The 23,322-nt window shown below is 41.1% G+C and overlaps 3 protein-coding genes across 4 annotated transcripts; 2 read left to right on the plus strand and 1 right to left on the minus strand.

The window, feature by feature from the left end:
• The first annotated feature begins 289 nt into the window (after window positions 1-289).
• Window positions 290-9,950, plus strand: suz12b (SUZ12 polycomb repressive complex 2 subunit b). Of its 2 annotated transcripts, none has more exons than XM_085410169.1 (17): window positions 290-585; window positions 829-973; window positions 1,402-1,448; window positions 1,545-1,609; window positions 1,753-1,821; window positions 1,944-1,993; window positions 2,468-2,553; window positions 2,639-2,870; window positions 3,142-3,247; window positions 3,348-3,453; window positions 3,573-3,750; window positions 5,544-5,632; window positions 6,051-6,194; window positions 6,559-6,716; window positions 7,370-7,568; window positions 8,175-8,254; window positions 9,024-9,950. In XM_085410169.1, exons 1-17 carry the CDS (start codon window positions 571-573, stop codon window positions 9,328-9,330), a joined length of 2,076 nt encoding a protein of 691 aa, XP_085266295.1. In that variant the 5' UTR covers window positions 290-570; the 3' UTR covers window positions 9,331-9,950. The 2 variants fall into 2 exon arrangements, with proteins under 2 accessions (XP_085266295.1, XP_085266296.1); XM_085410170.1 differs by having other exon boundaries at window positions 5,547-5,632.
• Window positions 9,951-11,950: 2,000 nt separating this feature from the next.
• On the plus strand, window positions 11,951-18,357 carry atad5b (ATPase family AAA domain containing 5b). The gene is made up of 15 exons (XM_085410168.1): window positions 11,951-12,598; window positions 12,693-12,938; window positions 13,035-13,131; window positions 13,234-13,316; window positions 13,423-13,571; window positions 14,289-14,451; window positions 14,566-14,831; window positions 14,925-15,018; window positions 15,094-15,158; window positions 15,334-15,508; window positions 15,587-15,705; window positions 15,793-16,580; window positions 16,997-17,155; window positions 17,873-18,001; window positions 18,220-18,357. The coding sequence occupies exons 1-14, from the start codon at window positions 11,953-11,955 to the stop codon at window positions 17,949-17,951; spliced, it is 3,129 nt and encodes a 1,042-aa protein (XP_085266294.1). The 5' UTR covers window positions 11,951-11,952; the 3' UTR covers window positions 17,952-18,001; window positions 18,220-18,357.
• tefm (transcription elongation factor, mitochondrial) lies at window positions 18,048-23,090 on the minus strand. The gene is made up of 5 exons (XM_085410172.1): window positions 20,799-23,090; window positions 20,100-20,584; window positions 19,110-19,259; window positions 18,799-18,977; window positions 18,048-18,675 (listed from the first exon to the last, which is right to left on the minus strand). Exons 1-5 carry the CDS (start codon window positions 20,839-20,841, stop codon window positions 18,414-18,416), a joined length of 1,119 nt encoding a protein of 372 aa, XP_085266298.1. The 5' UTR covers window positions 20,842-23,090; the 3' UTR covers window positions 18,048-18,413.
• Between the last annotated feature and the right edge of the window lie 232 nt (window positions 23,091-23,322).

Raw genomic sequence — 23,322 nt, forward strand, 5'->3', positions numbered from 1 at the left:
AAACAGAAAATATAAATATTAATTCCGATCTTTGATTTGCTATTGATTTTTCATTGAATAAATAGTCAGACTGAATATATTTGGGTTCGTAGGGTTTAAATTGTGAATTCTTGAGTACATTTTGTGAATGACAGAGCTCTGGCTGCTGTGTGCTCGTCTGGTTATGATGAATGCAGATGGACTCGATTTCCCGCAAAATCGTGGAAAGCGAGAGCGCGTTGTCTGACGTCACTGAAGCGAGTAGCCAATCAAAGTTCTGCATTGGCACCGCTCATCTCCTATTGGCTGACAACTGACCAGTGCTCTGTTGTTCAGTACAAATTGAAGGGATACCGCATTGAGAACAAGTTATAGATAGAATATCAATAATCGGGTCCAATATACCCAGAACTACTGGTAGTATTTCGGACGGATGAATGCAGAACAGCTTCGAGTGTCCGGAGGTTTGTTTTGAAGTAAACTATGCTAGCATTGCTAGCTAACTAGCCAGCGTCTTGTCGCCTCCTCTTCACAGGTTTCTGCTGTTGAGTCTGCCAGGCTTGTGCTAGAGGCAGCGAGGCCAGCAAATTAATGCCATCAGCCAGGGTACGTTACTTTTTTTCATATACCCCATATTTGCCACTTTACAAATTTTGGAAGCTTTGTTAACGGCGGTTTGATTAACCGAATAAATAGTGCGGTAAAAGGCAGGCTAGCGTGTTAGCGCTGTGCTTCTAGCCGTTAGCTCGCGTGCTAATGCTAGTGTTTTGCTAAGCTAACTTGTTGTGTTTCCCGCACCTATGCCTTAATCTTTTTTCTTCTAACGTGTGGTGTTGTCTCACTCCGCAGAACTCAGGTCATATTATGAGCGGGGCCAGTTGCAAAGCTAACGGCGCCGTCTACCCTGCCTCATCAGCAATGATGAACTCTGTAAAAAAGCCCAAGATGGAGCAGATTCAGGCCGACCATGAGCTGTTCCTACAGGCCTTTGAAAGTGAGACTTCACTACTTGTTACATTATAGTACAAGTTTACGGTTTGGGTTCACGAGAGACTTTCCTGTGCTTTGCGTGATTGTTCCGCTACTCTGATCATTTTTACTGTGATTTATTGTGGGGGGGTTTTTAGTTGCCTTTTTGACTGTCTGGCATTTGGTTTAATTCCAAATGGAGTCCTAAATATTGTTTTTAACTTAACGTAATGACTACTGTAGTAAGGTAACAATTATCAGACTGAAATCAGGCTAAAACACACGCCCAATACTTTTTTCTCTTTTTTGGGGGGGGAGTCATGTCAAATTAGTCACCACATACCAGAAGAAGTGTTGGCATGTGAGAAATGCACTACATAGATGGGTTTTTCAGATCAAGTCTGTATGAGAGGGGTGTGATACTGTCTAAAACAAGACTTGTTGTATTTCTAGAACCAACTCAGATATACAGATTTCTACGCACAAGGAATTTGATTGCAGTAAGTGAATACTCTACACATTTATATCTTAATTTAACTGCTTTAAACTGCTGATGGAAAATGACTGATATCCGCCCACCCTCTTTTTTTTCTTAGCCCATATTTTTGCACAGGACACTCACCTTCATGTCTCACAGAAATGGTCGAACAAATGCCAGAAGGTATGGAGTCTGGAGAAACAGGAATCCTTTTTCTTTTTTTTTTTTTTTTTTTTTTTTGTCATAACGATGCACTGTCATAGTTGGTTAAAGATGATTTGTTCCTGACGATGTTTGTGAACAAACGTTCTCTGACTTCTTTCCAGGAAAACATTCAAAGTGGATGATATGTTGCAGACAGTGGTGAAGATGAAGGGGGAGCAGGATTCTCCAAGGTAACACAGCTTTACAAGTGTTGCATCTGTTTTCTGTATTTTGTATTGAACAAAGCTAATAACAGTTGTAGCACTTGATATGACCTAGTTTCACCTGTGCATTTTTTTATTTTTTATTTTAGCTTGTCCTCACATCTACAGTTAACATTCACTGGGTTCTTCCATAAGGATGGTAAGCACATGTTAATCTTCACCAAGTACCTGTGTTTTGTGTATTTCCCTATGAAAGAAATGACTCAAATGCTTAGGTGTGTCAGAAATTTCTACAATATTCAGCTGTTTGAAATTTGGTTTTGCTTTGACACATGTTAAACAACCACATTGATAGAAATGACAAAAGTAGTCACACTTTTTTTTTTTTTTTGTGCCAACATACTGCTATGCAGTCTTACAGTTGCATGTAGGATAACATTAATTGATGTTAAGAGATATGTCTGTGAAGGTTCTCAGTCCAAGGTCAACCATTTGACCCTAGAACTGAAGAAGCTTCTCGGATGAGAGGTGAAACGTCTTCAAGCAACTTAAAGAAGTCCAGACGCTTTTCTTTCCAAGCTCCTTAGATGTTAAGAGATGCTTCTTATGTATATAAGAAAGAAGAAGAATATACAGTTGTTTGTGATTGACACAAACTCTTGTTTCCCTCTAGAAAAGCCATCTCAGAATTCAGAAAATGAACAAAATTCTGTGTCCTTAGAGGTGCTACTTGTCAAAGTCTGCCATAAAAAACGCAAGGTAAAGTAAAACACTGGGTCTGTCACTTTTGGCAACATGTCAATGCATCTGCCGTTGCTCACTCGTGGTTGTTTTTGTATTTCAGGATGTCAGCTGCCCGATAAAGCAAGTGCCTACAGGTAAAAAGCAGGTGCCTTTGAATCCCGACAGTAACCAAACCAAGCCCGGCTCCTACCCTTCCTTACTGGTTCCCAGCAATGAATTTGAGCCCAGCAACAGCCACATGGTGAAGTCCTACTCGCTTCTGTTCAGGGTATCACACACAGGGAGAAGGGATGCCAGTGGTCTAGTGAATGGAGAGGCCAATGAAAACATTGGTAGGAATCCCACAGTAAAACCTTTTCATGCTCTGTTTTTGACTGTGCACCATTTAGATGAATAATTTAACAGTGCAGTTTGTTGGGAGAGTAGCATAAGGGATTGAATATTCTTTCTGTGAGCATCTCATCTGAAAATGATACCAGCTGTAACTGAAATAGTTGCTGGCTAGATATTACATTCTTGGTCTCAGTTGTTGTTTGTTTGTTTGTTTGTTTGTTTGTTTGTTTGTTTGTTTGTTTGTTTGTTTATTTATTTTTAAACATGAAGATGTAACAGATACTCCTAATAGAAAGAAGCGAAGTTCATCCCATAGGGATGAAGGACAGACCACAGAGACCTATGTTGCACAGATGACCGTCTTTGATAAGAATAGGTAAGGATTTGTACTTTCTTTCCTTTTTAAGTTCTAAATATGTCCCTCTTCCAGTCGCTTTTGCCTGTACTCCTCAAAACATGCACTGCTTTGTCCACAGGAGACTGCAGCTGCTGGATGGGGAGTATGAGGTGTCAATGCAAGGGATGGACGACAGCCCTGTGAGCAAGAAGCGAGCCACATGGGAAACCATTCTTGATGGGAAGGTAGGCTGGCTGGATTCGGTCTCTGAAAGGAAGGTGTAATTGTGTTTGTCATATTGAACTTGAATGCTAATTTCCTTCTTGTCCACCTCACTGCTTCACTGACCATGACTGTCCCACAGAGACTGCCACCATTTGAGACATTTTCTCAGGGACCCACATTGCAGTTCACGCTGCGTTGGACAGGTGATGGCAGTGGAAAGTCCACTGCTCCTGTGGCTAAACCCCTCTCTACGCGCAACTCGGATAGCTCCAGCCCTATGGAGACCAGAACCAGCAACCACCGAACTGCCCTCATGAGTAAGTACAAAAACAATTCACGGTAGCTTGAACTTAGAAATTTAGAGCAATGAAATGACGTGGAAAAATTCTATCAGTGTGATGCTATCGGTTTTTTCAAAATCCCTGGATTACATTTTATCTTATATTACATTCAAGAGGAGGACCAGAAAATGTCCACAGATGACAAGAGAAGGCCAGATCTTCTAATTAATTAAAAGCACTGCAAAAGGGTTCAGACAAAACACCAAATAAAGAGATTTCCTGAACAGATTCTCTGACAAACCCGAGTGGGTCATGCTTTTGGATTATTCGCCCACTATGATGTTGGTGTGGGATGATCTATTTGTAACTGAATCTGGCAAAAGGCGCTGTGTAAATAGCTGTTGAGTCCCTTTCAGACATGCTTTTCATCCCATAAATGTGCAGGCACCTCTGCACGTCACCATCATGTTGGAACAATCCCGTCAATCCTTCTGTAAAAGGCACAATGTTGCTACTTAATTATTTATTTATTTTTTGGGGGAGTATTTTATATGTATCAGTATTTGGCATAATGCTTCCAAATGAGCAAAAAGCAGTTATGAGTCACTGCCTGACGTCTCATCATTAGTAACTGTGTGTGGACTGACATGTGTGCATACACACAGTTATGAGTTGGTCCTATTAATTATCTCTAAAAGCTCGGGTTGTTTTGATATGGTGAGTGCTAGCCATCTGTTTGGATGTAACATTATTTACATTGACTCCAGTGCTAACTGATATACTTTACTTACTAATGTTACCATTTTGCAGTGGTGCTCCTCAGCCAAAGTGTCCCCTAGCATTAGTCAGAGCCCCTAATGGCTCAATTTATTTAATGCTAAGATAGTGTAACCATGTCATAAATGATCTGTTTGCATTTAGGTTTGTTTTGGAACAGGGGACCAGAGGTCTCTGCTGTGAAGCTGGATTTTGGCTTATCTCAGCAACTTGAGGGTTAACCTTGGGTTTTCAGTACTACAAAGGTGGATTACTTCTTACGGGAGTAGCTCGCCATGGTAACTTATGCTGCGTATATAACCTGCTCCAGGACAGGTTATGTTCCAGATTAGAGGAACAGGTATGAAATCGCTGACTATTGAGCAATAATTATTTTATTTTTTTCTGGAACATGGCAACACCTTTCTTGGAAGATCTCTCGGACTTCTGCGCACAGAGTAGGAGTGTCTAAAGTCTTTGTTTTGCGAATGAATGTCAGTATTCAATATGGGTTCTTATATGCAACTAAATATAACTAACGATATAGTTAAAGGAACGCTTGACCTGCCTAGTGAGGGGGTGGGTTAGTATCTCTCTCATCTCTTTCACCTTAAGCACTTGTGATTGTTTCTCTGTGGCTTAACCTTTCATCTGCACATCAAGTTTTAAATCCTGTCACTTATGCTCTCCATTTCAGAAATGTAAGCACTCATCCTCCTTTATTTGCTCATTAGGTGTGCTTCTACTCTTGTGGTGGAAAGGAAACTCTTTTTGTGCTCTGTGTTGTAACAAAGGTGAAATTCTTCAGTGACCGTGTGTTTTTAATGTCATCAGGTCATTACATAAACATGTAGGTGAAGCTACAACAATGTTGCGTATTCCATGTCTGAAATGGGCTTTATCAACAGGTGTATTTGCACTTAGATTGTGTATCTTTTGTTACTGGGCGGGGAGGGGGGGAAATGCAATTTCTCCTTCTCAAAGAAGCCCTTCAGTGTGTTTACAAAAAAAGTCCACATAATTTGTTATTTGGTGACTCTCCAAGAATTAACTTCTCCATCTGTTCCTGTCAGCAGTGAAAGAGTCAGTCAGCACAGACATTCAGACGAAGAAAGAGCAGGTCCCATGTGAGCCGCGACAGAAGCTACGTATATTTTATCAGGTACACCACACAACAGTAAGGAATACATTTGAGCCTGGCACACTTATTATAAGAACCATTTGTTTAGGTTGATAAAAATGTGCAGTGTCTTTGTGGTATGTTTTTTGGAGCTGTTTTAGAATTACTGTCATGTTTTGATCCCCCCCTCCCCCTCCCCCTTTTTTTGTAATCATTAGTGGTGCAACGGATCAAAAAATCTCACGGTTCGGATTACAGATCAACCGTGATCCGTTGCACCACTAGTAATCATTCACCTTTTTAAAACTTAATGTAGCGGCAATTTTTAGCTTTTGGGTGCTTGCCCTTAGCGTGTCATAAGTGACAGTAACTCTGATTTTTATGACCCTGCTTTACATCTGCTGTAGGTTCACCATCTCTGGTTTATCTTGTAGTAAATCAATGGTTTGTTCTTCCTCAGTTTCTGTACAACAATAATACGCGGCAGCAGACGGAGGCGAGAGATGATCTTCACTGTCCCTGGTGTACCCTGAACTGCAGCAAACTCTACAGTCTGCTCAAACACCTCAAACTCTCCCACTCCCGCTTTATCTTCAACTATGTGGTAAGAAATAAGTGTGTGTGTGGCTGGGCAAGTCATGAGTCTTCACAAGACATCATGGGATCTCACACAGTCTTAAAGTTCAAAGATGCTGTGTGTGTGTGTGTGGGGGGGGGGGTGTAATCTGCAAGCTGTATCTTAAAACACTTGTATAAACTATACACTTGTGTTATGTGTTTTCAGTCTTGTCAGTTAAAGAGTGCAAGGAGACTGGGATTATTCTAATTGTCGTTATTCCTGATTTTTCCTCAAATATTTAATCTGTTATCTAATCACATCATTTGCTCCATATTAAATATTAACCATTGAATGATTGTTTTACCAGTTGAATGGATGATATAGTTCTTATTTGTTTCTTAATCTGCAGCCTCACCCTAAAGGAGCAAGGATAGACGTTTCCATCAACGAGTGCTATGACGGCTCATACGTTGGCAACCCTCAGGACATCCACAGCCAGCCAGGTTTTGCTTTTAGCCGCAACGGCCCAGTCAAGAGGACCGCTGTGACTCACGTACTGGTTTCCAGGTAGACACACGACCTTCAGTCAGAGTTAACAGAACTGACTCATTTTCCTCTTCGTTTGTCTGTTAATGAAGGGGTAATGAGCTGAATTAACGTTAATGACGTGATCATGCACACTAACCATGGTTTAAACAGACTTGGAGCAAAAGTCTGAGGAACTTGGCAGGAAGGCAACTCTAAACGGATTAGCTCTGATATGTTCTTATACTAATGTATCTGGTAGAAATGAGTTTGGTTGATAATAGTCTGGAAAGCCGAGATGTAATTGTCTGATGAAAGCATACACCGACAATAGCGTGAAGAGTTTTTACTTGATTCCTTTGAGGGGAGTATCTTCATATTTATCATAAACCTTTACTTTAAAAGTCACAAACCTTAACACGTAAAACTTCATACGCAAATTATGGCAAAAAATCCGGACAAGTGTATAAAAACCCCCTATAAATTTATATCCTAGTTTTAACAACTGAGCAAATGTTTATTTTGGTGAGGATGCAAGGTTACGTACATTTTATTAAAGGTTACCTCAATTCCACCTCAAACTGGGGATGCTTTGAAAATATTATTTCATATGTACGACAGTAAAATTATATATTTCTGAAATGTCAGCCTACACAGTGTTAAATACAAAATGAATTTTCTTCTTCTCTTGCTAGGCCCAAAAGGACCAAACCAAGTCTTTCAGAGTTCCTGGAGTCTGAGGACGGAGAGTTGGAGCAGCAGAGGACCTATGTCAGTGGACATAACCGCCTTTATTTCCACAGTGATAGCTGCATGCCCCTGCGGCCTCAGGAAATGGATGTAGACAGCGAGGATGAAAGGGATCCAGAGTGGCTCAGGGAGAAAACTGCCACGGTGAGAAACCAGTGCTCATAAAGTCATTTTTACCCAGTAAAAGGCTGATTGTCATCAACTTTAGTAAAGGAGAAATGATTCACCAATGAAATAAATCCAAAGAAAAGTTGTGATTGTGTCCTTGAATTTCCCAGACCCCCACAATTGGGATGAGAGGGAAACATAAAAAAAAAAAAAAAAAAAAAAACAACCTGAGAAATGGCAAAACAAAGATTTCAGAGTTACCATAGCAACAGAGTGAGAAATCATTTGGGTCTGGCCGGTCACCCATAAATAACTTGGAGGTGCTCAGGGCAGAAAAACTGCTGCCAACACTGAACACCTCTTCAGCTTGTTCTTCAACTGATACACAACATGTGTCACTTCATTATTGATCTCACCAAACCCTGTAGAACAAAGTCTGTTAGTTACACTTCTGACAGGAGTGACAGAAAACCTGTGAGATTAGCCCCTGATGAGTTTTCATTACTGCTTATTCACAATTGTAATGATGTAAAACTCGACACACATTACACTGTTTTACTGTTACATTTGGCTTATATGGCAAGTTGTTCATATTGGAGTGTATCTTAAGTATCATTTATTTATTTTCTTTAATTACTATAGCAACTGGATGAGTTCACGGACGTTAATGAAGGAGAGAAGGAGGTGATGAAGCTGTGGAACCTGCACGTCATGAAGCATGGGTATGCTGAATATATCAGTTTGAAGCAGAGATTTTGCAGGATGCTTATAACGGTGTAGCTAGTTTATATTCAACTGTGTGAGGGTTTTGTTTTGTTTTTTTCTCAACTGGGTGAGGGGAAAACATATTGGACTTTATTTATTTACTTTATTTTATTTCTTAACTTTTTGCTCTGGGAAACTTTTTGCAAATAATAAATGGGATTAAACAGGATGTCGTCACAGACAATTCCAAACAAATCAGAAAAAAAAAATCCTCAAGAATATGCTCAATTTAATAAACCACCCAGCAGTTATATTGTAGTTTTTACATATTTTGGTCACAGTGTGGAGCCTCTAAAACCTGCATTCTTTCAGTAGCCAGCAGGTGGTGACACATTTAGTTGTAAAAGAGTCAGATCATAGATGTCTGTGAGAAACATGTCTCCATTATGAGTGTGTCAAAAAGCCTTGAATTTGATTGTCAGTTTCCAGTCTGTTTTTTGTTTTTAAGGCACATAAGGTTCTTTGTACATTATGTTAAAAGTGGTCCCAGAGTAAAATCAGTAATGCAGGGTATCCTCTAGGGCAGGGCAGCCTTTGGTTGACATGTAGCTACCACACACACTCATGAAATCTGGTTCCAAAACATCAGTGCTGGAGCTGCTGAGCTCAAAGCTTCTAATGGTAGTCCGCAAATTAATGAGTGACTTCAAAGTAGCTGATGGTGTTTTTACAGCCTCTGACTGTAGAAATGCTAGACTCGTATAATTTGATTATTCCCCCCTTCAGCTTCATTGCAGACAACCAGATGAATCAGGCCATCATGCTTTTCGTGGAGGACCGCGGCGCTCACATCATCCGGCGCAACCTCTGCCGCAACTTCCTCTTGCACCTAGTCAGCATGCACGACTTCAACCTGGTAAGCACATCCACCATCGATCGTGCGATGGCCCGACTGCGGCAGATACAAGAAGAGCTGCCGGAAGTTGAGGTGGACCAGCAGGATCAGAATCCAGCAGGAGCCTGTAATGGAAATGCCATCACCCCAAGTGGGGGACAGCAGGGCAAGAGGACAAAAAGCGCTCTAACAGACTGATGTAAAGCTGGCTGGAGGGAACTATGATTGTTGTATTTTTCTGTATTTTTCTTCCCCCCTCCCCTGCTCCCTTAAATGGACTTTACCGACATTTTGGTGCTTAGATAGGTGGGAGAACTGAGCAGCAGATGAACTGACTGGACACAGATCAGTATCGCCCCAGTGCGCCCCAGGGTGGCTGTGGCTACATTGTAGCTTGCCATCACCAGTGTGTGAATGTGTGTGTGAATGGGTGGATGACAGGTTGTGTAAAGCGCTTTGGGGTCCTTAGGGACTAGAAAAGCGCTTTACCATTTACCAGTATACAAGGTAAACAAGTTTTCGGAACTTGAACTGAACCAAATATGAACAATATAAAAGTGAATTGCCCACTTCTACACAAACCAGGAATTTGTGGACTGAATGATGCAAGTTGAACCTACTTAATATGCATTTTGTAGGAGCCATTGAATTATCCTTGTGTCACTGAGAGTAAACGAATGGAGTGTCTTTTACTGTGGCACGACTGCCTTCGGTATGCTAGACAGCTACAGTTAAAACTGTACTGGTAACATTGTCACTGTTTATTTGTACACGTACACAATAACCTTGATTAAAAATGTATCCTTTTTAGATGGTTATTTTAGCACTTGGTGTTTGTATTTAGAAGGCTTACCTTGAAATTGTCATTTGGAAAGGGGGAAAAAAATGTGATCATGCTGCGTCAGCACTTGAATGCAGCTTTTTCATGATCATCTGTGGAGGGCTGGATTCGCTGCTATGGATGACATTTCAAATGAAGGGCGATACAGTAAAAGGATTGTGGGGTTTCCTGACAAGGTTGTCAGTGTTGTACTGTAAGCATGGATCCTGGACTACAGAATAAAGTAAGATTTCAGTCCAGGCTAAAAAAACAAAACAAAACCGAAATTACATTTCATCATGTTTGACATTGATGATAGTGCAAGGAAAGCCAAGGAAGTCAAGTTTTCTGAGTATTTTGTTTGTGGACAACCAGCAGCACATCACACCGTGTGCCGTGCAAAGCATCAGAGAAATGAATGTCGGCTGTTTTCTGTTGTAGGCACCTGCAGTTTGTTTGTTTTTTCCTTCCCCCTACTTCAAGCTCTGAGAACATTGGAGACACATTAATTGAATTTTATATTTTTAAACGTGGGTTACGAGTAGCTGACAGAAATGTGTATAGTGTAATCACATCAAATGTTTAGCTGTGCCCCGTTTCGCATCTAGTAAAGAACAGGTTGCAGTTGTCATTTCAAAGCAATATGGTGTTGTTTGGAGGATTTTTCAGGTCCAACTAAGTTGTTCTTTTAGTTTCAGTTGATGCCAAAGGGGAATGTTTTCATCATTCTCTTAGTTCTGTAAAAAAAACAAATTTAAAGTATGTATAATTTTTTTTTTCATAACACTTCTTTTGAGGGAAAAAAAGAAGCAGTAGTTGTGTTTAGTAGTGTGCACATAAATTGGTGAACATCACCATTCAGTTTCATCAGAATTCCCTTGTGGACAACCAGATTAACAGTATATTTCTCCCTCTGCCCTCCGTTATCCGTGGAGGCTTTCTGTGTCCATGTGGAAAACAAAAACGTTGTTGTCAAAACACCCTGTGGAAAATTGTGGCATATACACTCTGGATAAGGGGATTTTTATATTTAAAGAAATAAAACATTTGTCCTTATCCATTCCTGTACTGTTTTTAGATGTACTGGCTGCAGGACTGACTGACTACCCTTCCACAATTCACAAGAATCACTACTGCTGCTCGAATATTGTACGGATTTTAGTGAAACCTGTGCACAGTGAACACATCTAATAGGCCTTCAATCAAATTGTAGTCAAGATCACTTTAGTTTGTGCATTACAGCCAATTAATGACAAAACTGCAACTTTCTGTACATTTCTCCCACTGAAAATGCTACGTCTAAATGAACAGAATCAACTTTTGGGGACCTAGAGATGATTGTTAGTCCCAGAAGACCAACAGTTTGGCACTAACAACCATGCCACGTTCAAGTAAATCACTTTTTTTCACCATTTTGGTGCTCAGTTTGAAACTCACCAGGTCCTCTTAATCACCTCTATAAGTCTATAGTTACTGAGTTGCTGTCATGTGATTGCCTCATTTCAGATATTTTAATAAACAGCTGAACAGGTGTACTTAACAAAGTGGCAAGTGAGTCTATAGAAGTAGATACACAAGACTGAGACTGGATGGTTTCATATAAATACATGTCTATGCTACAAAAATGCACTACAGGTGACAAAAGCTGTAAAATCTAACACTGCACTTTATTCTATTTGAGTAAAAACATCTGTAACTAGCTGGTCTGAGACTTTAGAGAAAGGTTTGTGTGGTTTTGGGAACTTTTGTAACTAGTGCGGCAAATCTGTATCAGTGTGGGATATCTGTGTACGCACGATCTCTGACTGCAGAGAAACACTGCGCACTTTTAAAGCGTCACTTCAGCTCTGCAGATGAATGTAGCACTGACTGTACTCGTGTATTTCCATGTCCTATATTCCTCATACCATTTTCTTCTTACATACAGCCCTAACTAGCTAGCTTCGTTTGAAAGAAACAAAAAAACCCCGATATTTCTGTGTTACGCGAACGTCGCACAAATGACGTCATACGTAAAACCCAAGCGCCAAATTCAAAATGGCAATAGCCAGCCTGCAGCCTGCAAACTAAAGCCTTTTTTAAAAATTAGTTTGCCGTGTTTTACGATGCGAAATAAACTCAGAAAGGTCAAAACAGTCAGAGACTCAAACTTCCGGTGCAAAGACGTGACGCAAACTGCCGGGGTTATAGTTTTATCAGAGTCGAGCTGCTCTAAAGAGGAAATCTCGCTGGATGCAAAAGATAAAAACGGCTCAAATTCAGCTACATGGCTTTCGGGAACACACCCCCAACCAGTCCTGGAGATAAGAGATTCTTTGTGCGCAAAAGGAGCTAAAATTGCTCCGATTTTCTTACGAGCGATACAGCAAAGAAAGCGGAGCAGCGACGGGGAGCTGGACCAGCCTCTGGATAGCACGCAGCAATCCGTGCTCCCTCTTCAAGGTGATAACGTGCAACCAGTAAAACGTCCACCTGCAGTTTCTCACGTGACAATAAAGGACGGGTGTCAGGGACAGCTGTCACCCTCAGTTCTGCACAGCTGCCTGGAAAAAATCCAAACTTCTAATCCAGCATTTCCAGTCCAAGCTGTGCTCAACACTTTGAGGAAGAAGGCAGGAGAAGGGCTGCAGGAGCATGCACTCACAGGTTAGACTGAACAACTGTCTGTACATTTGCTCCTCAGTGAGGATATAATTGTTCCCCTTTCTTTCCTCCTCATATCCGCATTATCCCTTAAAAGAAAAGAGAAAACGGGTAGATGAACTCTTGCAGAGGGTACCGAAGCGTCTGAGGTCTGCAGAGAGTGCTGCAGATGTGGGTCACTCGTCACATCAGGATGTCCTGGGAAGCAGTAGTGTTCACCCTGCAGAGAAACAGCCCAGGTGCAATAAGCTGAGTCGCACTCGCAGACTGAAGCAACAGAGGGCGAGCCAACCAAGTCTTGATGAGCCGAACATAATGAAAAGCTGTGATCCTCTTCAAAGAAGTAATGCTTGTCTCATTTAGAACAGTTTGACATGTGCTTTTATTCCCTTTAAATTGCAGGAAATGTACTTTTTTTTCTCTTCTTTCTTCTGTCTAGATTTATTTTTTGAGGATACGCTGTGGACAGATAAGTACAGTCCCCAGCATTCGAGTGAGGTCATTGGTAATCCTGCATCTGTGAATAAATTGTACAGGTGAATTTAAGATATTTACACAAGTCTAATTGATTAATTAGTCTTTTGAAGTCAGCATCAGGAGTGTAAACTTTTTATGGATGTTTTCTTCTTGGAGTTCAGTTGGTTAAGGAAATGGAAACTAAGAGCCGCCCGTGACAAGGAGAGACAAATGGAGGAAAAGAAGCAACGGGAAAACAGTAATGGTATGAACTGGTTCTTCACTGTGAAGCTTTGCTCAGTCAGACATGTTATTCTTTTTTATTCCATGCGTGTGACTTTTGGAAAAGTAACAAGTATCCTTTTGAGCAGAGTCATGGGATTGTGGAGACTTCCAGGGTGAAGCTGGATCAGACGATGGCAGAGAGGACCCACTGGGTAACACCCTGCTGATTACAGGACCGTCGGGTGTGGGCAAGACTGCTTCGGTGTACGCCTGTGCTCAGGAGCTGGGCTTCAAGGTGGGATTTGCAAAAAGGTCTGGTGTTTTTTAAGCGATGCTGTCAAAGGCTTGTGAGAAATCAGTTCCACCAAACATGGATTCATGTTAGGATGAATCTTAATGCCAGTTCACCATCCCAAACATGTCCAATAAAACCTTTTTCCCATTTAAGTAAAGCAAAGAATCCCCGTAGATAACCTGTTTAGTTCATTGTAATATTAATAACGATGATCCTTAACATGAGTTTGATTTCACTAACTTTACATAAAAACAAACGACCCCTATGAAACTAAGCTGTGGTTAAACAGCTAATTTAAAATGGCAACAGACAGCTGTAATATGAAATGTACAGAAGTTCAAATTTAAAATTGAATCCTTCTCACAATATATTACTTTTCTACTGGTTGAAATTTTTGTGGCTCATCCCAGAAGGTACCTATAAAAAATCAACACCTGATATGCTCGGAGTCTCCAATTTTAAAACTGGTAAAATGTGACATTTTTGACTTTGATCAGGTCTCCACTGGAGGTGGTAATAACCAGACACCCCACAATATGATATTATCACAACACTTCACTCACAGTGACAATTTTTTGTCAAATTATGTCCTCAGAGTTAAACTGTGTCATTCTCTGTTTTATCCAGTAAGATAAATTTCTCACACTCTCACTAAAACCTGCCATAAATTTTTTTCTCCACCGCTAGTCTTAATGCTTTGGTTTCTTCTCAACCAAGGTGTTTGAGGTGAACTGTTCCTCACAGCGCAATGGGCGCAATGTTCTGTCCCAGCTAAAGGAGGTTACCCAGTCACACCTAGTGGAGACGTCGGGGAAAGACCAGCTGAAACCGGCTTACTTCAACACCAACACCTGCACTTCTAAATCTGAGATTTTACTAGGTGATGATCATTTGTTTTCATTGTAACACGAGTAATCAGAGCCCTCAGTTCTTTTACTGAAAAACAACAGAGGCACAATTTTACCGTACAGGTAATTATATTTTCTGTTAACAGGAAAAAGGGTGCTTCCTAAAAATGTCACTTCCACCTCAAAAAGAAGAACATCACAGAATTTGAGAGGCTCTCGTCGCAGCGCAAAAGCAAAATCAGCCACAGTCACTCTGACTCGCTATTTTAGGATGAAGGCCAAAGCAGATCACTTACAGTCTGGTTTCCTGTCACCATCTGAAAGGCCAGAGAACAAGAAACTGGGCAACTCATCGTCAGGCTCTGATGTAGCAGAGAAAAAGACAGCCACTTCACTTATTCTCTTTGAAGAGGTAAACCATTTCTGAGCACGACACCGTTTGGCATATAAAGCCACACGTTAACCGTGTTTGCTTCAGATTCACTGTTATCGCTTGCTCTTGCAGGTTGACGTTATATTTGACGATGACGTCGGTTTCCTTGCAGCCATTAAGGCTTTTATGAGTGCCACTAAAAGACCAGTCATTTTGACTACGAACGGTAAAGACGCACACGCAGAGTTTGAATTTCACTTTTAAAGATGAGCTGTTGGTTCTAAACTAGTGTCTTCCTCAGATCCCTTATTCAAGGATCGATTCGACGGCAGCTTGGATGAAATAATTTTCAAAACTCCATCAGCAGTAAGTCAAAGTTACCTCGACCGCCTCACACAGCTTCAATGACAACTGCATGCATGTGTTTGACAGTAGCGCCGCACTCTTCTTGCATGTTTGTGCTATAGAAGAAGAAAAATGTTATTAGAACTTCATTAATAGAAAAATAACTCAGTCTGTCATTAACTCCATCTTTTCAAAGGTGAATATGTGCAGTTACCTGCAGCTGGTGTGTCTGGCTGAGGGAGTGCAGCTGGATTTAGGTGACGTCAGCAGCCTACTCAGACTCACCTGTGGTGATGTCAGACGCTGCCTGCTGCAGCTGCAGGTCTGGGTGCAGAGTGGTGGAAGGTCGAAGAAACCCATCTGTGTGCAGTGTAAGTTTCTCCAACATAAAGCATAAATAACATTTAAAACAAATTTTATGTTATTCTCTGTAAATCTTATTGTTTTAGACTCAGATGCTGCTGAAGGAGAACATTTAGACTCATTGCCTCCGTACAAAACGGGCTGCTCTGCTAACATGCTGGGTCTTTGCGGTGTAACTCCAGAACATTTGCTGAACCTTCTAAAGGCAAGTATTTGTTTCTCTGCATAAATCTTCATGATCATTTCTCCAAATGAAATTAACGTTTCCGATCTATCGTGTTTTGATTCTCAGTCCTCGTCTAAAAAGCACATGGACGAGCTCTTGATGCTTCTCGCTGAGAGCTGGAGACGAGGCGTGCCGCTTCTCTATTTGAACCTGGAGCTTCTCCTGTCTGTAGCAGCTCAGCATACTACGGTTCGATGCTTGGAAACAGTAGCTTATTCCAGGCTGCAGTGCGAGCAATCTGATGTTGGGCTTCACATCGAGCAGCACAATAGAAGCATTTATCAAAGGGCTTCACTGACCAACAGCAAATCTGTAAGCCATACGTCAAAGCTTAGCAGAAGGAAGTATAACAACACATCATCTGACAGTTTGGGCCTTGAAAAAACATTCTCATTCAGTGGGACTCCTTCAAAAGCTCTGCACTCAGGCAGTACGGCTCAACAAATTGCAGCTAAAGAGGAGAGTGAGTGTTTAGGCGCCCTGACTGACTTCTTTGACATCATGTCCTACCTCGATGCCACCCTGCCGCCCACAGGGACACGTGTTTCCGACTCCTGCGCACCCGAGTCATTTGTGTGGACAGGAGCGGCGCTAAAGGCTGGTTTGTTGGATGAGATGAGGGAGGAAGAGGACAGCAGCTACAGTCAGGAGAGGCTGTTGGACATTCAGGCTGCTGCTGAAGGTTTGGGGTGTCACAGGTGCTTGTGCAGAGCGTCTGAAGCATGGACTGAAGTGCAAAAAATCAGACAGGTGCTGGAGGACAAAAGGTGGGGGAGGCTGATGGAGAGACTTGCATTGACCTCTTCTAAAAGACACAGTCTCAGCTTTAGTTTTCAGCCTCTCTGTGAGCCAAGGTGAGTCTGCTCTCCACCTCATCTTCTGAATGCCATTTCAAGTTGTTTACCATCTTTCCATTTCAGTTGTCCAGTCATACACTTAGTTATCGTTGCTTAAGTTTCAAGGATGTTGACTTCTTTTAAATGCTTTATAATGTAAGTATAAGGGAAAGCGCCATTACATGACACTCATTTGATAAAATCTTGTCCAAATCCATTTAAAAAGCAAGACACTGACCAATGAAAGGTTAACAATTTCAGTTAAATAACTCAAAGCATCTTTAGTGGAAAAGTACATAGAACTTCATTCTACCTGCGATGTCGCTCCAGGATGAGGGGGGGCTCATGAATGCACGTGGATGCTTCACTAAACATTTCTAATATTGTGCACATTATAAAGCAGAACACCAATTTCTTTGTTCCCGTGCCTCCAGTTTGTCCCAAAGAAGATTCAGACTGAACAGGACGGTTCTCAGCAGTAAACCCTTCGTTTTGCTGGGGAACAGACGGGCTGTGTGTGTCGACTACATGCCGGTCCTCCGCTCCATCTGCCGCTTACATAAAGCACAGCAACAGAAACAAGAGCCACTGAGGTGAGTCAGACACAAGGTTTAAGAGTCCGAAAGTAGGGGACAATCATAAATGACAGGAAATGGAGATGGATTTTATGTTACTAGTGAGGTTGTAATATCACAATAAGTTCATGTGAGAGAGAATGGCAGATAACCTCCCTGAACACCTCAGTGTAGATCAGTGAAGATGTGGTTTGACAACATTTAGAACAGTTTCTTAGTTTGTCCAGGAGTATATCTGCAGAGACCACCCTCACTAACTTCTGATGCACACCCAGTCATTTAGTTTTATAAGCAGAAACCACTCGTTTCAGAAAACCGCTTAAAGATTTACTCATAGTAGGCTTTCAAGGGGACAAGAGTTAAATAACACCGCTTCTTCACACTAGGGCTAACACACAGAGACAGACAACCTTTCATTCTCACTTTCACATGGCCAATTTAGTATCTCCAGTTAACCTAACTAGCCCGTGTCTGGACCATGGGAGGAAGCAGAGGTACCTGTAGAGAAACCGCACAGGAAGTCATTTTGTAAAACAACTTGTTCCCTTGCTGCTATGATTCTGTCATGAATCATAAGCCTGACATAATAAGAAATATAGATTGATAAATAACACTACACCCCAGAAGGGAGTGGAGGAATGTACATTTAGTTTAAGAGTGAATAATCCCTTTAAAATATATCTAACATTTTGTGCATTTATCTAATACTTTACATACTAATTTCTCCCACAATAGGTGTATGAACTACCTCAACAACATTCACCTGGGCCTCTCAAAGTCAACTATGCAGCTCCTGGCAGAAGGTTTCACGTGACTCCTAAAAGACTATTGAACCGTACATCATCTCTACCTCAGTTTACTCCTGTCAGTATTTATTTTAGTCAGATACTGTGAAATGAAATTAACATGGTTTATTTGAGGAATCATGTTTTTTATTTATATGCAAGTGCAACCATTAAGTAAATAAAAAGTTTGCCTTTTTTTTGTAAATTATACTGAGCATTTTAAGTACTCAGGTACTCACATGGGTTTTTGACACAAACTTTTATGCTTTTCATCCTTTGTGTTTTATCCACAAACAGGTTTTTCACAAAATGCTAGGACGACAGCTGTCACTGCCCCTGTCAGGGTTAGTAGCAGAAATAAACACAGGAGCAGCCCTTATACTCAAACATCTCCAAAAAGTTCAAAGGAAAAAAAAGTTCAAAAGAACTCAGAATGCCATTTCTGAGGTTTGTTGGTTGTGTGGTGACGAGACGAGTCCAGCTAGTGGCTCTCAGGAGCAGTCGCTGAGCAGCTCATAAAAGGCTATAGCCTGAAGGAGAGCGTCACAGAGTTCCTCCCCTCCTCTTCTGCTGCCCATCTGGAAGGAATTCCTGTACTTCACCAGCAGATCCTGGGGAAAGTTTATTCTGGGAAGCTTCTGCGTCACCGACTCTGTCATGAGCTGTCGAACTGCCTGCGCCCCGCTTGTTCGAGACTCACCCACCATCAGTCCAAAGTGGCGCCCTACAGCAGTCCTCATCATGTTGAGAACCCTGTAAAGGAAAGGAGAGAATTTCTGGGTCAAGTTTCTGCATGCACGCTCGCTTGTGCAGGATTACAGATGTGACCAGCACAAGTTCAAACCAAATACTTTTGATATCTTTTTTTAACTTCACCTGGGAGGAATGTTGGATTCTGGCAGGGAATTTTTGGGCTCCAGCAGAGCAAAAAGCATGGCCTCCACAGCCCTCATGTGTGCCATGATGGGGAACAGAGCTGTGTTTTGGACTGAAATGGAAGATTTCTCTATTATGTAGAAATCTGCTGATGGCAGGAGGGCCACAACTGAAGACACCTGTTGGCATCACAGAATTAATGAATTATGTTACAGAAACAAAGTTCCAAAACACAGTGACTGTTAGTCTACATTAACGTTCTCATTTAGCTAGACTTTACTAGAAATAATATGCTCTACAAAAGTACTTACATCATGCAAATAAGCAGAAGCCATGTAAGTTCCCCTCAGGAAATTCGGACAGTCCACCTGTTGCCAGTCCAGTACACTCATTCCACGGTCCACGTGTGCCCAGGCAATTTTATTAGTCCCACATATGAGTGACACTATGGAACTGGCATCCTGCATCGGCAAATACAGAATCATGATTAGAGAGCATTATCCTGCTCTTTCTTTTCATAGTTAATATTTTCTTTTAACAGCTCAAGGTTATGAAGTAGACAGTAAACCCTATCACAGCAAAGTCCATCACCAGCTATCCAACATCCTGTGATATTTGATTTGATTACAATATCATGTATGCTTTTCCAAGCATAAAAGTTGGCCCCAAAGATTTAAACTTCTGCCAAAGGAAAATCAATGGGGCTGCGATTACATTTGTTTACGTGGGGTTTAATTTACTGAAGCATGAAAACATTTATCAACACTTATTACAAAAAAAAAAAAAAAAAAAAAAAACAACAGGGAGAAAGACTTCTAAGCAGGGTGGCAGATTGTTAGTCTTGAACAGTACACGTGTACCAACCTATGTGCATATCATGTGCAAAAAGCCTACTTTGAGTCAGGAAGAACCCACTTATGTGGTTCATAATTCTCATAGATCATGTAATTACATAACAGAACATCTGTGTCATCCAAAATATGGGCACTGTTGACAGAGGATGGCTTATCAACAAATAAAACGAGATTAAGTGCAAACAATTAAGAAAAAAAATCCTAGAATTGCCCGTGATCATACAGACCAATGTAGATATTTCAAACACGGATGTGTCAAATGTTGATCGTCTATCAAGAAGTGATTTCTGTTATTTGTCAAATAATGATTGAATTGAATTCAATTTTACTTATATACCACCAAATCACAATCATATGACCCCCCCCCCCAAAAAAAAAAACAACAACAAAAAAACAAAAACAAACAAACCACACACCGGAAATCACCTGTTAACACGAAAAGCTCACCTCTAACCAAGACTTGTCGACCTCTGGCCTGATGAACTTGGCCAGCTGTATCCTCACTTTCCTCTCCTTCTTAACCGTCGGGTTGAGAATGGAGTTGAAGACAATGACAGCACTTTTGTGCTTTAGCAGTGGAACATTCACCACACTTTCCAGAGTTTTAAAGGGTCCGTTTTTAGTCCTGTACTCCACAATATTGAGGGACTTGCGACCTCGCAGCAGCTTTATCCCGGCCAGCTCTCCTGGCGTGGCGGTGTTGAGGAGCTGGAGGATAGCGTCTCGCTGCTCTGGGGTGTAGCAGGTGTCCAGCGTTCTGCTCGCGTCATCCTTGCAGGATTCATTACTGGAGGACAGATTAGCGTTAAGGGTCTCAAAGCTCGCCACGGGAACCCGGCTTCTCCAGCAGCATGTGCATTGAAGGTACCGCAGCTCAGGGAAGGAGCCGTACTGAGGGCGGCAAAACAAACCGGACTGTCCCGCATACTGACCTGGAAACACAACGGGGCAACATGTGTTGTCTAACGTTTAAGGTGTTAACTTTTACAATATGAGTGTGGAGCTCAGCCAAAGTTACTTAAGGTATACCTGTTCATGAACATTTAAGACCATAAAAGAAGATGCAACTTCTAAAGGCTTGCAATGAAACGACATTTTACAACTGGCGATACTAGCTAACGACATATGTGCATTAAAAATTCTTACTTCTTTTGACCAGCGACGACAAAACTCGCCTGGCGACCCACATTATCGTTACTTGAAGTTAAAATGAATATTTGACGGTTTTGCTCGCCGGCATAATGCAGGTGGAACAACTTCGCCCTCTGATTGTTTGGTGTCCAACGGTTTTAACTGGTCGGTGTGGCACAACAACAACACTTTAAATGGTTCCGGAATGCTGCTTAATCCCTCCCAGGCCTCGATGTATCGGACGTCGTAGAGATAAAGGCAAAAATAAAGAATTAGACAATTAAACAAAATAAGTAAATAATAATACCATAAATAATAATATTAACTGATAAATAACAGAATGCTTATTCGTCCACTCCCGAGCTGGGTTTATTTTTTATTTTTAATGTTTAATACATAATGATAAACTATCTTTTTTCGACTGCTGCATTTAGGGGTGAAGGTCTCCAAACCACACATTATAGCAGGTCTTGCTACTATCTTGTAAACCTCCCCTTTCATTCTTGCTGGTATCCTTCTGTTGCAAATCGCCACTGACACACATCTCCACCCACTTCACCCTGCCTCCACTCTTTTCTTTACTCCTCTTGTGCATTGTCCAGTGCTTTAGATGGTTTACCTCAGTTACTTAAACTAATTTTCCGTCAATACCTTTACTATTTGCAGCTTCATTGTTACACTTCTGTCCGTGTCATTCACAAGTATCCAACAACTCATGTTTTGAATATGTCATTCGAACATTCCATTGTTCCAACAGATTGGAAAATTGCTGCAGTTACACCAATTTTCAAAGCAGGTGTGAAGACTGACATGGCTAATTATTGCCCCATAAGCATACTCCCGGTCGTATCTAAAATAGCTGAGAAGTGGGTGGTTAAACTCCTCACTGCTCATCTAGAAAACACCCAACCCTCATTACATCCAGTTACATGCAGTTTGGCTTTCGGGCACATCACTCCACAGATACTGCCCTGTGTATGTTAGTGGAGAACTTGAAGAGCTTGCTGGACAAGAGTCCCTGTGTTGGAGCTGTATTTTTAGATCTGAGGAAGGCTTTCGACTCTGTAAACCATCAGATATTGTTATCCAGATTGACTCGGTTTAATATCTCCAGTCAGGCTCTTCAGTGGTTTGCTTCATATCTCTCACACAGGAAACAGTGTGTGGTGTTGGATGGGGTTAAATCTCCATATTTAGACTGTGATACAGGGGTTCCTCAAGGATCTGTTCTTGGGCCCTTATTGTTCTCTCTTTTTATCAATAACTTACCTGAAGTCTGTCCAAATATATTTACTCAAATGTATGCAGATGATGCAGTTATATATACGCAAGCAAATAGTGTCCAGCAGGTGGCAAAAGATCTTACAGCTGCTTTAGCATTAATGCATAGCTGGCTGGAGGACTCATGCCTAATGTTGAACACCTCAAAAACTGTCGGTATGTATTTTTCAAAACGCCCCTTAAACTTGAAGCAGTCAAACATATTCCTGGATCGAGTAGAGCTTGAATTGGCTCCAGAATTTAAATATCTTGGGGTCATTCTAGACCCAACATTGTCCTTCAAGAGTCACATAAATAAAGTGTCCCAGGTACTTAAATTTAATAATCGAAATTTTAATCATATACGTAATAATTTAAATATGAATGTTGCAAAAACTTATTTTTACTCAATGATCATCTCTCATATGGACTATTGTTTGACGTCCTGGTCACTTGCTTGTCCAACAACACTTAAAATTATTGAAAACATTTATAAAAGAAGTTTAAAACTACTTGACAAAAAACCGACTTCCCACCACCACTGTCATGTGTTAAAAAAACATAAATTACTGAATATCAATAACTTAGTGAAACTTAAAAGAGTGAGTTTAATATATAAAGTCTTACACTCCCTTGCTCCACCACCACTAAAGCAGTTCATTAGGCATAAAGAAAGCTCAGACAAGACCACTCGAGCTACAATCCGAGGAGACTTGTTTATACCCCACAGACGGACAGCATTTGGGCAGAATGTCCTTTCTGTCCAGGGTGGCCATCTGTGGAACAGTCTTCCTCAACCCATTAGAGAATGCTCGACATTCAATTTGTTTAAGGCAAAGGTTAAAAACTGGTTATGGACAATTCAAGTGTGTGATCATGTATGAGTTATATAGTTTTAATGTTTTATTTGGGAACAGAATGGTGTGTATGTGTAAGTTTGGTGATGGAGTTTTTATTATGAATGAATGATGATTTTTTTATGAATTATTATGTCTATTTTTATGCTTAAGGACAACAGATGGAAATTAGCCCTTGGCTATAATCTGGTATGTTTACATTCATGTAAAATTTTTTTTTTTACATTTATGTTCATTAACATGCACTGTCCTAAATAAATAAATAAGTATGTATTCTGTATTGCTGCTACTGATTTTCATTCCTCTTCTCTCCTGTGCATACTTCCACCTCTCCAGGCTCCCTTCCACCTGCTTCTTGCTCTCACTACAGATCACAATATTGTCTCCAAACATCGTAGTGCACAGAGACTCCCGCCTCACCT

Source organism: Rhamphochromis longiceps, linkage group LG6 (genome assembly GCF_057381845.1).
Source record: "Rhamphochromis longiceps isolate RC_006_pf linkage group LG6, R_longiceps_female_GT1.1, whole genome shotgun sequence".
In the NCBI taxonomy this organism is placed as follows: Eukaryota; Metazoa; Chordata; class Actinopteri; order Cichliformes; family Cichlidae; genus Rhamphochromis; species Rhamphochromis longiceps.

Coding starts and splice junctions, on each gene's coding strand:
- suz12b (XM_085410169.1), top strand. Junction 3,454..3,572: donor AAACCATTCTTGATGGGAAG/GTAGGCTGGCTG, acceptor ACTGTCCCACAG/AGACTGCCACCATTTGAGAC. Junction 3,751..5,543: donor CCACCGAACTGCCCTCATGA/GTAAGTACAAAA, acceptor TGTTCCTGTCAG/CAGTGAAAGAGTCAGTCAGC.
- atad5b (XM_085410168.1), top strand. CDS start 11,953: ATGACGTCATACGTAAAACCCAAGCGCCAAATTCAAAATGGCAATAGC. Junction 14,832..14,924: donor CACTTATTCTCTTTGAAGAG/GTAAACCATTTC, acceptor TTGCTCTTGCAG/GTTGACGTTATATTTGACGA. Junction 15,159..15,333: donor TTTTCAAAACTCCATCAGCA/GTAAGTCAAAGT, acceptor ATCTTTTCAAAG/GTGAATATGTGCAGTTACCT.
- tefm (XM_085410172.1), bottom strand. CDS start 20,841: ATGTGGGTCGCCAGGCGAGTTTTGTCGTCGCTGGTCAAAAGAA. Junction 20,585..20,798: donor GTCGTCGCTGGTCAAAAGAA/GTAAGAATTTTT, acceptor TTGTGTTTCCAG/GTCAGTATGCGGGACAGTCC. Junction 19,260..20,099: donor TCGACAAGTCTTGGTTAGAG/GTGAGCTTTTCG, acceptor TTGCCGATGCAG/GATGCCAGTTCCATAGTGTC.